Source organism: Empidonax traillii, unplaced genomic scaffold, assembly GCF_003031625.1.
Source record: "Empidonax traillii isolate 1590-97213 ecotype Southwest subspecies unplaced genomic scaffold, ASM303162v1 scaffold176:size2985712, whole genome shotgun sequence".
Classification (NCBI taxonomy): Eukaryota; Metazoa; Chordata; class Aves; order Passeriformes; family Tyrannidae; genus Empidonax; species Empidonax traillii.
In genome coordinates this window covers 2,878,552-2,892,277 of record NW_020955369.1, presented here as the reverse complement: position 1 = coordinate 2,892,277, position 13,726 = coordinate 2,878,552, and the positions used below count along the sequence as shown (strand labels likewise).

The 13,726-nt window shown below is 39.7% G+C and overlaps 1 protein-coding gene across 3 annotated transcripts in view; it reads right to left on the bottom strand.

The window, feature by feature from the left end:
- LOC114058562 (SAM domain-containing protein SAMSN-1-like) overlaps positions 1-13,726 on the bottom strand; it is an 83,207-nt gene that overhangs the window by 17,152 nt on the left and 52,329 nt on the right. For 2 of the 3 annotated variants that reach the window (XM_027886032.1, XM_027886033.1), the window contains 2 exons: positions 760-831; positions 20-175 (listed from right to left, as the gene is read on the bottom strand). In XM_027886032.1, coding sequence (XP_027741833.1) covers positions 20-175; positions 760-831 — 228 coding nt within the window. The remainder of the gene's footprint in view (positions 1-19; positions 176-759; positions 832-13,726) is intronic. The other variant, XM_027886035.1, reaches the window with a different exon arrangement.

Here is a 13,726-nt window from a genome sequence, read left to right as displayed (position 1 = left end):
ACTCTTAGGCTGTATTTACCATTTCCTCAGAGAGTGCCTTGATGTACTTTTTACCCATCTTTTTCTTCATGGTGAGTGAAATGGCTCTCATCTTCTTACTCAGACTTCCTCCATTGTTTGCTGCTTTGGTTTGTACTGTTTCTCCAATGTCACTTATAGTCTCCAGCTCAGAGATCTGTTTTGAAATAAAAGAGTAAGCAACAACTCACCATGAAAGTAAAACGCAGGGTAGTGGAATAGGAATTACGGGGAAATATTAAGGACACTAATACAGTTAGCAAGATAAAAGTCAGTCATGGCCATTTTCCTGGGAAATCGTGTACATAAACAGGTTTGCAGCACGCCAGTGTATGTGCGAATGAAAGAAATAAAATATATTTTATGCTAGAAAATGTTGTTTCCCATTATTTATTGCCCCTTATTCAAATAAGAATTGAGGAGGTTTTTGCAGGGGTCTTGAAAACAAATGTGACATAGTTGAGGGTTTCTTGTAAAGTGCTGGTTACTTTGGGCATGCACCACTGTGAAGTGCTCTTTTGTGGTTTTTTGAAAAACTGTTTCTAATCTCCACACCAAAGTGCTAAAGTTTAGGAGTGATTCTCCTGTTCATTTTGGCAAGTCCTCAATCACCCAGACAGATCCAGGGACATGAGCAAAGTTCTCATCAGTGAGAAAATACACACATTAGTTTCCCAATGTTTTTGCATAACTGCCATGGGAAAGTGACCAGAAGAAATTAAAGCTTTGTGTTATACAGACCTCAGGTGAATCATCTGTCTTTGATATCGAGTGATGCCTGAAACGGTCAAAGCTTCCAAAGCTGCTTGTGCGCTGTAAAAGAGGAGAAGACAAACCTTGACTCACTGGTGGTCTTTTGTTCTGTTATTAAGACTTAAATACAACTGTCAAGTCACCTGTTTGTGTTAAAAATTCCTCCCATATCAGTGGAGCGTGAACTGCTACATCCAGCTAGAAACCAACTAGAAGGTGACTAGGGAAAAAAAAATTGTGTCTGTACAGCCAGAAGCAGAAAAATGAGTAAGAGAAACAATGCTGCTTCAAATACTAATTAGCTAATGGATATGATTAGCAGTTCTTCAACATCTGTTTCACATTACTTATATTCAGATACCTATGTGCTACTTGTAGGCCAGAAACACTGCTAAGAGCACAGGAAAAAAGCTGTTCCCATAAATATGGTACAACCTATAGACTCAGGTATGGTGGTGTAAATTGTGACAATTTATACAGCGTACTTTTGTAGCTGGGGAAACTATTTATGGTTCTTTTCCAACAGGAATCAGCAAGGACCACCAAGGACTGTAAATACATCCTGTCTAAAATGCATATGTTGCAGAGGGGGTAACAGAATAATCAGGCAGGCCTCATGTTTTTGTTCTCAGTTGTCCAATTAGAATGTCTGATTTTTAAACATAAATGGGTACAGTTTTTTCCCCCATGTCACAGCTTTACTTGGCGGAAGAGAAGCTGCATCACCTGAGGTGTACATTAAGAGACTGTGAATGGATTGCTCTTAGTTCCCTCTAATTTTCACCCTTTCTGCATGTGGATAAGTGGTATGGAAAGGAGGGAAGTGGCACAGCAGATTTTGAGGTGAGAGGTCGTACAGAAATACCTGTCAGACATGCCCAGGTAGAGCTATCTGACACTGAGCTGCCTGTGGTGGCAAGATGCATAAAATTGGCACTGATGGCAAGTCAGAATTCCCTTTAAGTGCGGCTCTAATAACAGCCAGAATTTGTACATCTATCCACTATACAGTGTCTTTAAGAGCTTGCTTTTATACCTTCACCAATACTTAAAGCTAAATCCAGAATGACTTTTTTTTTTTTTTAAGTACTTCACTCTTCCATACTAAATGAAAGTCTTTAATGCAGTATCAGAATTCTTGAGCAGGGTTTACTATTATATACGATGCAATATCATCTCAGTCTATTTTTGAGTATTCAAAATCCCCTCTGGAGGAAAAAAAAAAACCCTGAACTAAATTACAAACCACAAAATAAATACATCCTGACTGATTTAATAAGTGATTTCAGACTACCTGGCTAGTACAGCTAAGTACAGCTTTTCCTGTACTTAGTCATCCTTTTGCCTTGCCCACTTGATTTCAGCCAAACTAGTTCCTTGTTCCATTGCTCTTCCCCCACTCTCAGCCACATGAGTCATCTTTTCATTTTCCCCAGGTTTCTAAAGCACCCATTGTGCCCTTTTCACCTGGAATCTCCAGCTACCTCCTTTTGCTTTCCAAACAGGAACATGAGAGGGCTGTGAGCTCCTGGCTTTACTAGTACAGAGTTCCAATCTTCTTCACCAGGCAAAAATTTCCATGAGGTAGCCTCAGAAGCAACTGAGGTAGGTCATCCTCTGGACAACAAAGGAGGAGGAGAAAAGGACTGGTTTAATAGACCATCTCTTCGCCTGCCTTTGCATTGCAGTCACGCTAAATGCCGGCATGGACCTGCTTCCAGACAAGTTAAGGAGAAATCTCTCAGCCCTGGGTGTTTCCATCCAGGAAGGACCCCATCTTTTCAGTCCCTGCTCATAAATGATGGGGTTATTCTCCATATTAGTTCCCTTATCTCTTGCATGCAGTCCCTTTTAAACTAAAGATATTTTGCAGAGGGGAAAAAAAAAGACAACAAAAAGCTAGAGGAAGCCACGTGAAAATACTTTGTTTTAAAATCTTCATTTGAGAAGAAGAAAATCAGCATCCCCTGGAACACAAATGAAAATAAAAGCTCCTTGCTGTTATATTTCCCTGTATTTCCAAACTTATGTATTAACCAGCTCTGCCACCTTCCCCCCAAAAAATTGATGTCGACATAGCAGGGGGAGAGGCCTGAACACAGACAAATGGAAGAGAAAAATGTACCCACATTTTGGCTCCATGTTCTAAGCAGTGCAGCTCGACAGAAAGAGAAATAACCTTTTTTTTTTTAATTCCTCTACATTTCTGGGCACATCTAACCTGAAAAATATTTCCAGCCAAAGGTTATTTGAAGAAACTGACCCAGATTTGTGAATATTTTTGGACAAGTAAAATGACATTTACTATTCACTGAGGAGGGAAAAAAAAAAAGAAAAAACCAACACAGCTCTCCTCTTAATTGATTGTAATCTCTCAGAAAATCTCTGTTGGCTAAACATTGTGGGTTTGTTTGTTTGTTTTTACCTCGTGAAATTGAAAAGGACAATTTGGATTGCACACTTCAATTTTGTCTAAAATTCCCATAAAGAACTTTGCTATCAAGTAGATGAACAATGTCCTGTGACAAGGGGTTAGCTCAATAGTATGATATAAAAACACAGCCCCAAGGATTATGGTTCTATTAGACAGGATTAACACCTTTCACTAGCTTGTCAACCCAGCCAAATGTGCCCTGCAGCATGGAGTGGGAGGGATAGAAAGGGAGGCTGGGATTCACAGCAATACTGGGAAAGTATAAAATAGTCTCCCACAGCGATCTCTAAACATACACTGACCTTTCTGTTGCATTCAATCACTTCAATATGTCTAGTAGGAATAACTGTGTATCAAAGTGCAGATGTGCTGCAAATACTTTAAAAGGAACAAGAGAAAAAACATTGTTTATTGTTGGTGTTACCTATAAACAGCTCGAGCACAGGGAAATCAGTTATTCATTTTCAACCCTCAAAACAACCTTATATCCTACATGTGCAGAAGCCTTGGGCTATTTCGTAGTGTACTTCAATGTTGCTTCATCCTTATTAAATATTAATAAGGGTTACAGGATGAATTCCACTGTTCTAGATAATGGTCTGGCTGCACTGGAGAGCACTAAATAGGGCTGTTTCAGCAATTCTCTATACTAACTTTTTCCATTAAGTAATCAATAGGCACCACCTTTTAAAAACGTATCCAACCCCATTACACTGATAACGAAAAGCAGATTTAGGAGCTCCTGGCTGCAAAGAGAATGGGACTATTACTTTCAGTAGTGTCAGTCACTGCATTAGCATCAGGGAACACCTACGTTGTGAAGATAGGGACAGGCCTTATTTCCAGGTGAAGAGAAGCTTTTAAAGTAAATGCAAAGCTACCAGGAGAAAATACGCTATTGACTTTTGATACCATCCTATAAAGTTAAGTGGTTTTTCTCACTTGATTCATGCAAGAGCTACCAGTGGATATGTTAAGCAAATAGGAATTTGCTCAGTAATATCTAATGGAGTCATGGGCAGGGAAGAACTGTGTTTCCCCACACAAGGACTGATCAAGTAGTTTCTATAAATCAGTGCACTATCTTTCATCCCTTCCCTTTTGGTATATCAAGTCAGCATAAGAAAAAATACCACAGGTACTTTTCAGTATTTTAAATCCTCCTTCCATCTTCTCCTGTATTGTTGATTCCCTGAAATCCAGGAATACGTGCTATGTAATTGTCGTTTATTTTAATTTGGACAGTCTGCAGTAGATGGTCGGGTTTGTCTGTAAATACCCTATAATTTTCCCCAGAAAATAGTATGGTATGCTATGCAAATAGTAAAACAACAACAACAAGTTCTGAAATACATGTCTTCCAGTTATAAAACATCCTTCCCTTGCAGGACATATCATAAAAGAAGTCAGTTAGCTCTTATGAGAAACTAGTCAGAGCTTCTCTGTGCCTAAAGACAACCTTTGAGCCAAATCTGACAGCAGTTATCCTGCTAAAAATTCATTATGGGTGATATTCATCTCATGTTTTCCACTGGACAATTCACACTGCTCAGAGATCTGGTTCCCTGCTGCGAGAAATTCTGGCCCATTATATTTTGCTTCAAGTCCTATTCAAAATATCTTTTGAGTCCAGCATGATGCAATGGCTTTGCACTGACCCTCTCACACAAGTCTGTCTCTTCAAATTCCTCCATGCATTTTCACTTTTAGCTCCCATTCACCCTCAGACTACCCAAACTGTGTAAGCTCTATGGGGGCAAATGTGGTCATTGGGAGTAAAAAAAAGGGAACTCAGCATGTTGCTCAATTTCCTTGCCTGCCACAGACACTTGTCTTCTTCCCTCTCTCTTGGAAGAAGCCATAGCAGCCCTCAAGAGAACAACCTGTTCTTTCTGCTCTGATTGATGGAGACAAGTGGAGATCAGAATTTGATTCATTTCTTCTATTCTCTGATGGTCCTAGTCCCTTCAGAAGGAGGAAACTACTCTGAAAATGAAATTAGGAGTTACCAAGTAGGGATGAATTTCCACTCTGCTAGCTTATCTTCTTGCACAGATAATCAAAAGAATTGTCTCCTAGTTTCCCAGATGGCAAGACAGCAATTTTTAGCTTTTGGGATGTTCTGTGAAAAAAAAAAAACCAACAAACAACAAAACCCAAACAACATCACCACCAAAAATCCCCTCACTTCTGTATAAAGAATGAGAATTTGCATACAAGGTTAGGCAACTCTCCAAAGAGTAAGAGAAGCAACAAAAGAGAAGACACCATGACCTTTCTATCTCAGGGATTTTTTCCTATTTACACATTAGTTACACATGCAGAACTTCCGACCACTAACCAATCTATTAATATAACTTTATAGCCCACACGAAACATGGCCTAAACTTTGTACTTCACCAGTGAAAAGCAATAAAAAAGATACATGTTGTTCTTGCTAACTCAAATAGAGCAATATACTGAACTGGCATTTTTAATTGGCTTAAAAATGACTCTATAATGTTATTGTGGCCTGGTATTCAATAGCTGCATGGAGGTGGGGAGAGAGGGGAGCAGAGTGGACTTTGAGCAAAACTGGCTAATGTTAATGATGGGAAAGGACTGGAAAAGAAAAGCTGGATTGAATAACGAGCTAATCGTACCTAACACTCCTCCAGGTGAACAAACTGCTCTCCAAAGTAAACACTGAGCAGCTGTTTTATCTGTACCTCTATCTGGTACCAGCCTCGTTCTCTCAAGCCTAAAGTTCCGCTGACACAAAGCACGTAGTTCCAGATAACCCAGCCCGCACGTCAGAGTTTCCATCAGAAACCCATCTCGAGTGCTTTCAAGGGGCACCTCGCACAGGCACTGGGGCAGCTGAGAGCAAGGGGGAAACCACCATTCCTGAAGGTAAATGAGACTGGGAAGGCTTGTAAGGTCTCTAAGTCTTCCTCAGGAAGAAGCAGGCCATGTAAGATGTCTGAGCAAAAAGGCAATTTCATCCGGCAAAAAAATCTGCTGTGTTGATTAAACAAGTTTGTGAGGAACTAAATAAGGAAGTAATTTAAGAAAAGTCAGTCTTAACAGTAGGAAAGTTTTGTGCAAGCGAGTGTTGCAAAATGTGCAAGGGGGGGGAAGGATCTGACTCCTCTTTCTTTAAATGAACATTGACCCTGAATTTTGAGCACCATCATTCCTGCCCAGCTACTGCAGAGCACTGTCAGTTCCCGGTGAGAAAAGTCACCCCAAGTGCTCTTCTGGCAGTCTGTCCAATTCTGGGAGTGTGCACACAGGTATTTGCAATAATTATGTAATTAAGGCTTTATTATTTATATGACATTTAATTAAAAGTGACTTTCAGTGGCACACAAAACCATGAAAAGAAAATGACTTTAAAAGAAGGTTAAGGATGTGTGACAAACTCAGAGGAGCCATGAAAATGACAGTTAAGGATTTGGCATGATGTGCACTTCTACCTCCCTGCTATCCTTTTTTTTTACCCTTGATTTACACATGGGCAGAAACATCATTGAGGGACGAGCCTTGAAATCCACCCTCCACAAAACCATCACTGCAGGAAGGGGAGTGCTACCTGAGAAAAGATTGGTTAAACACTACATAAGGCACTGCGGGTTTTGATCTTTAATCCTTTAAATACCAACATCTTTCCTCTCCTGAAACTTTCTCCTCTTCAAATCAGATGAATTGGCAGATGTATTCTTATACTCTAAAACCGAATCACCTAGCTTCAATTAAAGTCTTTCCCCTGCTTATTTATACAGCATGATTTTATTAAGGCTGTGTGTTATCTAGGTCCTGACCTGGCAGGGTTTGGCTGTGCGAGAGAAATTACTCACAAGCACATTTGTGGTGAAGACAAAAATACTTATATGCCCAAAGATGAGCTTAGGAGAAGACAGCAACTCAGGATAGGCAGAAAATACTCCTGCCTGGTGAGACAATGGTTTGGTCAGAGCCTCTTCAACTCGACCACAAGATCCTCCACGGAGGTTATTTGAACAGCAGCAAGAGCCTCCTTGCCTATGTTGTGCTTTGCTCACCCATATTGTGGAAGCTCGCTCTGCCTCCAGGGAGTCACCGAGCATGAAAGGCAGCTTGTGCATTCCTTGCCAGGGAGAAGCACATTTGCAGTGGAAGGTGTTCCTTCAAATGACCTTCTACACATGGAAACAAGATTAAAAAATAACCTCGAAGTCACAGTCAAACCTGACCATCCCAAAAGCTCGTTTGTTGGTTTGTTTGTTTTTGATTTTTTTTCTGAAGAGTAAGCAAACTTTAGAAAACACTTATAGAAGTTTTACTGCCATACTGCAGTCTTACCCTTGACAACAGCTAATGACCAACAATCAGCTAATTCTAAGAAACTTGGGGGAAGGGGAGAAAAAGAAAGTTAGTTTTTATTACTTTTAAATGAGTGTTTGATACATCATGTTGGTTCCCCTGATTAATGTTCACAGCAAACTCAGCCACTGGAGTTGTAATGTTTCTGCAAGCTTCCCTACAGCAAAGCTTAGCCATTAATTCAGTGGCATATGTCAGCTCAGCAGAGCAAGGTCACTCTTCTCTTTCAAGGGGAACCTTTTTAGAAATAATAAAACTGACAGAAAGTTCTTTTTTGCATGCTTTATGTCACCTGAGGTTGAGTGCTGCAGTTAATATCACAGAGCTTATAAACATTCCCATCTTCAGCAGCCTCCAGCCCCATCAGGCTCTTAGAACCTCAACTTTTTTTTTTTTTTAAGTAATATAGTGACAGCTTTATGTGGGGCAGATATACAGTATGTAATCCTAAATGAGTAAAAAGTAAGTAAAAAAATGAACAAATCTTTTCTTAGGCTTTTTAGAGGAGAAATTTTGGAAGGCACTAAGGACTGCTGATACTGCAGTATGCACTTAGGATGTTAGTGCTTAGAGAAAAGATGTAGGATTAGGGAATTTGTCTCCATGGATGTTTGTGTCTTTGGATAAAGGGAGGAAATGTTAAAATGCTAATGGTGCACCTTGCTTCCATGTCACTGTTAACTGATACTGCAGGCTGGAAATCTGTTTAGGCATGAGATGTAAAGATAACACAAAGTTAATTGATCTATTTATAGAATAATTTTGAACTTGTAAGTAAATAAAAATGTGCTAGTTGTCTGTTATGATAACTAATTGCAACTGAAACTTATTTATCGGGGTACAAATATTATGGAACATGATAAACAAACTAACTAGCTGAAGAATAAGACCCAAACAATAGGCCATTTTTTCCCCCTCATTATCTCTTTTCAGACATCCTGACTACACTTGATTAATGAATCCATAGTGAGATTAGCTGAAATTGCCTTAATGGAGATGCACTACAGTAGAGAAGCAAAATTCAGTGCAGTATCTATCATCAGTCACTGTGAATTTTCGTGTTTCATCAGATCTGTATGTCCATTTGTTTCAATTATTTTTATCTTGAAAAACAAAACAAACAAACCAACAAGAAAATAAAATAATATATTCATTATAGTGGGTTAACTTTTGACTCCTTTGAAATGTAGACCAGAGTCACTATTTTTTTCCCTTTCATGTATCCTCCCTTACCTGAGTTCCAGTGTTGGCTTATTGTCATAACTTACTGTTATAAGTTATCCTTATTGTGCAGTTGAAAAAAGACATGTGGCACTTCATTGAAGCCTCTCAGGCTTCAAAAACTGGACATGCTTGCACAACTTACGCCTGGGAATCTAAAATATGCTCCTTGGAAATTGGAAATCATAAAATAAGTGCAGTTGCCTTTTGATTTTGGACCACTATGGAAACGGAAAGAAGGCTGCCAGCTGAGGCTTTCCTTGCGGTTTGGGACTAGGTAAGGATAATTCTTAGCTCAGAAGTAAGGATGTGTTAAATTCTGGGTTTTCTTTGTAGCATAAGCTCTATAATTGCTATCTCAGAAAAAAATCTAGTCATCTGAAGACAAGATAGCAACCTGATACTGTTCAGGTCACTCATTTACCAGAAAGGAATGAATGCAATCAACAGCTCCCTGGGGTACTGGGCACAACAAATGGTACCAGCATGGGCGCATCAGTTCCCCTCTCCCAGATTGTCTCTGTGGCATGGGGTTACTGCAGTCACAGCTCAGTGGAAAACTACAGCTTCATTTCATGAAAAACAAACGTGCCAGGTGCAGGAAGTGTGTTTTCCTTCTGACACATGACAAAATTGAGACCGAGCTCTTCCCCCCTTCTCCTTCTCCCACAATCTCCATGAAAGCCACATGCAGTTGAGAGACACCAATGAGATGCTGCTACTGAGGCAGAGACAGCAGCGAGGCCTTCCAAGGTGTCCTTTGAACCCCAAATTCAAGGCCATATTCCAAATCCTCCTGAAATCAGCCCTATCACTGCAAAGGGGTTTTTCCCAGCTACAAGGTTTTAAGCTTTCACAAACAGGTGAGAAGATGTTGCCTCTTCCCATTCATTCTCATACTGGCTAAAATCCCAAATACAAAGTTTTCAAACATTTTGCCACAATTACCAAGATACATTAATCAAGCAAATATAAACTCCATTATAGAGGCAGGAAGAAAATAATGGAAACAGGCCAACAGACGACATCAGAAGAGGCTTGCTGTGTGCTTGTGACTAGAGCTGAATGCCTGCTCTACCATCATCAGTCATTTCATGCACCCTTTCTGAGCTTCTCATCCATCAGTGAACCATGCCTCCTTTGCAGCTCTGTGAAGAGTTTTTTTTGCTGAACATCTGATCTTAAAGAAGGAGGCAGACAGAACTAAAAGAGAAAAACAGCACCACTGTGGCGAGTGAAAGCAGTTCATGAGTGGTAAAGCTTAGCACCCACTTTGCACAGGTGAAGGCAGCAGAGAGTCATGCTGAGCGAGCTCGTTCAGCTGTCTCAGCCACTCTGCCATCTCACCTTCTCACACCTGCTTTTGGCTGTGCTGTTGCTAAGTGAAGCTGATTTCTTTATCTCAGTGACAAAGCTCCATCTCTATCTCGAACATAATGGTAGAGGGCAGACATGAAACTGCACCATAGCATTGCCATGTTTTGTCATTGAACAGAGCTTCTCTAGTGTTTATCTTGTCCATGAGAAACACTGCAGAAAAATCTAAAACCGAGTACTCAAGCATTCTAGTAACCTCTTGTCTCACTTCCCTTCCACATACCTGAAAGAACAACAAACTTTCTGAACGAGGTCAACGCAACCAAGGAGAGGAACTTCCAACTTCCTGCAGTTCTCAGGGAAATAACCATTCAGCATCTCATGGAAATCAAATGTAGGAGTGTGAGGTTGTAACAATGATAAAAGAGACAAAGATATAGAAGAGTAGGATTAGGACTAAAACTCCACCCAGAAGACATAACAGTGAAAAACAGGAGGTTGGTCACTAGATCTTCTTCCCAGAGAAAAACTTCAGTCATGTCAACTTCAGTGATGATTAAAGACCTTTTGCTGCTGACATTCAGCTTACCAGAAAGGTGCCAGAAGATTCTATGACTGGCAATTAAGCAGCCTGAAGAATGTGTGCAGGTGAAGTCGTTATCCAGCTGTAAGACCCCAAGCCTTGAGCTATGAGTTGTTTAGGCCCAACAATTAATATAATAATTCAGTGTCTCCAAACTCTTCCCTAAGGTGGAATTTCAGCCCCAAGTTTGAGAAGAAGAAAAATAGTAAAAACATAGTTTTGTGTGCACTGTAGAAAGGTAAGAGCAAGCATGTATACAGAAGAGATTTCACATGGGGAGAAAAAAAGGCAGGTGGTGATTCATCTCCCTGTGGAATAACAACACACATACAGAATACCGCTATCTGAGGCACGAGACAAAGTTTTCCATTAGGATAGTTTAAAGGGCATAAGACTTGCTAAATATTCAGAGCACATATAATCTGTAGCCTGGTGCCAAGCAGCAAAATGTCTAGCAAAAACACTGCCACTGATAATTTGTGGAACAGAGTATAACTGTTTCTAACAGCTGGAGTAACCCTGCTGTCTTTGTTGCAGCCTTCCAGAAGATAAAGGTTAAGGGATATTGTGATTACAGAGACCCAGAAGACTTTTCTTCCTTTCTTAGGATTGGGTATTCCCAGTGGTTTCTGCCCACACACCAAGGGGTTGTTTCCTCTGGATGAAGTGTGTGTAGCCATCCACAGATTCCTTATACAAGCTGCCAAGTGTGATGGTTTTATAATGACTTTGGTCTGGATTTTGCTGTGACACAGGTTCCTAGAAGAGCACTGAAACTACAGAAGATTGTAGGCCACATCCTCTGCCAGTCCTGCCCATAAGTAGCTACTGATCTTTTTTCCCAGCAATGACAGACATCCTGGCCAATTGTTAATTTGGGGTATTCTGGGTTTCCTAGAAACACAATATTTGAAGTCAACTGCTCTACAAAGCTAATTAAAAAATTAGAAGGCAACTAAATGCTGATTTATGTCACTTTGGTAGTTGTGCTACATATTTATCAGAGACTACAGTTATAGATGATGTAGTTTCTAAAAATGGCTGGATAAGGTTGTTCAGACATACCTCTTGAAATGCTCTTACTTGCTTAGGAAAACAAACAAAGAACTGAACTGGATTTGTTACTCTAAGCAAAATGAATATTAATGTGTCAGTATTCCCTTCAGGAGATTTGCTCTCACTTGTTTTAAAATATTCTGCTATTAAGGACTTAAGCCTGGCTAGTGAAGGAAAACCAAGAAAAGGAAAAAATAAGAAATTATCTGAATATTGTGGAAGGTTGGTTGAAAATTTAAAAAGTAGTGTAATCAGGGGAACACACAAGAGATGTCATTACTGGACCAGGCCACAGATACAATTTTTGCTTTGACACAAAACCTAGCCAAGAGTTATGTGAGCCCTCAGTGAGCCTGTGTTTTGATGTGAGCATCAAAATGTGGAGTCTGGCCATCCTAATCAGCCTCCTGCCAAGGGGCAGGTGAGAGATGGCTGTTCTTTCCCCTCAAAGACTCTGAACCCTGACTTTCTGGTGAGAAAACAAAATTCCCCAAATTTCAAGACCTTACTAGAAGAGATATGCTAACATATATGTTAAGACACAAAAAAACTTTCTGAAACTGCTGTTGAAAAAAAAAAAAATTAGCTGATGAGCAAGAAGCAAGATGATAATATAAATGAAGAAACAATACCAGAAGTAAGAGGAGAAGTATTATGATTGTAGAGCCTTCCATTCACAGAAGGAAAATAACCCAAGGTTAACTCTAACCTTGTTCTAGTTTTTTATGAAGCCTAAGGGAGACAGAAAACACCTTCTGAAGTGTCACCTGTAATCCCTTCCTTCCCCATCTAGACCTACATGGTTATTACAAGTATCTTTTTCTTTCTCTGAACCCTCCCTGATAAAGGCCCACAGGTATTTACACAACCAGGTTCTTAAAAATACTTCCCAGATGTTGTCATCTGTTTCTGCTTATTTAACAGAGTTCAAATGGATTTTGACAAACGGTCTTTCTTCAAGAGGCAGTGCAGTAAAGACCTTTAATGACAGAACTATGTGTCATCTTTGCCTATAAGCATAAATTTGCACAGCGGGCAGTACGGTGAAAACAGCTTATCATCAACTCATCACCTCTCATCATTGTTAGAATGAAATGCAAATGGAAACGAACATCACTTCAGTCGTGGTTGTGAAAATTAGCATCTGTGACATTAGCAGTGGCTCATTTATTATGCACTCGAAATTTCAGGGGGGAAAGAAAAGAATATAAAACTTCATAACTCTACCAGTCTTTACCTTTGAAATAAAATTAAAACCTTCGGCTTTCCTCACTCAAGGAAAAATCCTAGTTAATATTCATTAACACTGAGCAATCTCTAGACTGCAGATCTTGTCCTACAGAGGATCTAATTATGCCTTGAATTATTTTTGGTGTTTAGGTTTTCTGTACCTATTTTCTACTTTCTTCTCTTGAATAAGTATTCCCCATTGGAGAGGCACAAGCCACTGTCTGATAAAAATACAGCACCAAAAAACTTGCTTATAGCATCTGTCTGCACTACAGGCTCCAAACACTTAGGTAAGCGATAAACTTTACTCAGATAATCCCACTGAAATCAATGGGATCACAGCTAATTTATTCACTTAAGTGTTTTCAGAATCGGGATCAGGCCTTCTGTGACGAATATATAAAAAGGGGAAATTCTGGCCTCAAGTCTATGGCAAAAATGTGCATTCATTTCTGTGAAGTCAGGGGTTTATTTAAAGCTTATAAAAAAGTAAAATTACTGGCATGAAACCGTACTATGGAATAAATCTGCATATTAAAATGTTTGCTCCCATTGGATTTGCCACTATTATCTCATAACCCTGAAAACAAATAAAGGTTTATCACCTAAGTGAGTGAATATTGATTTAATTAGAAGCTTGAACATATTTTTGCCTAAACAAAATGCAGAGGCATTGACCCTGAATTGTCTTACACACCAGAAGTAAGACGAGTTTAAAGCACCAAGAACATTTGGAAGCAGAATAAGGAAACAGAAACGTCTCAAACCTT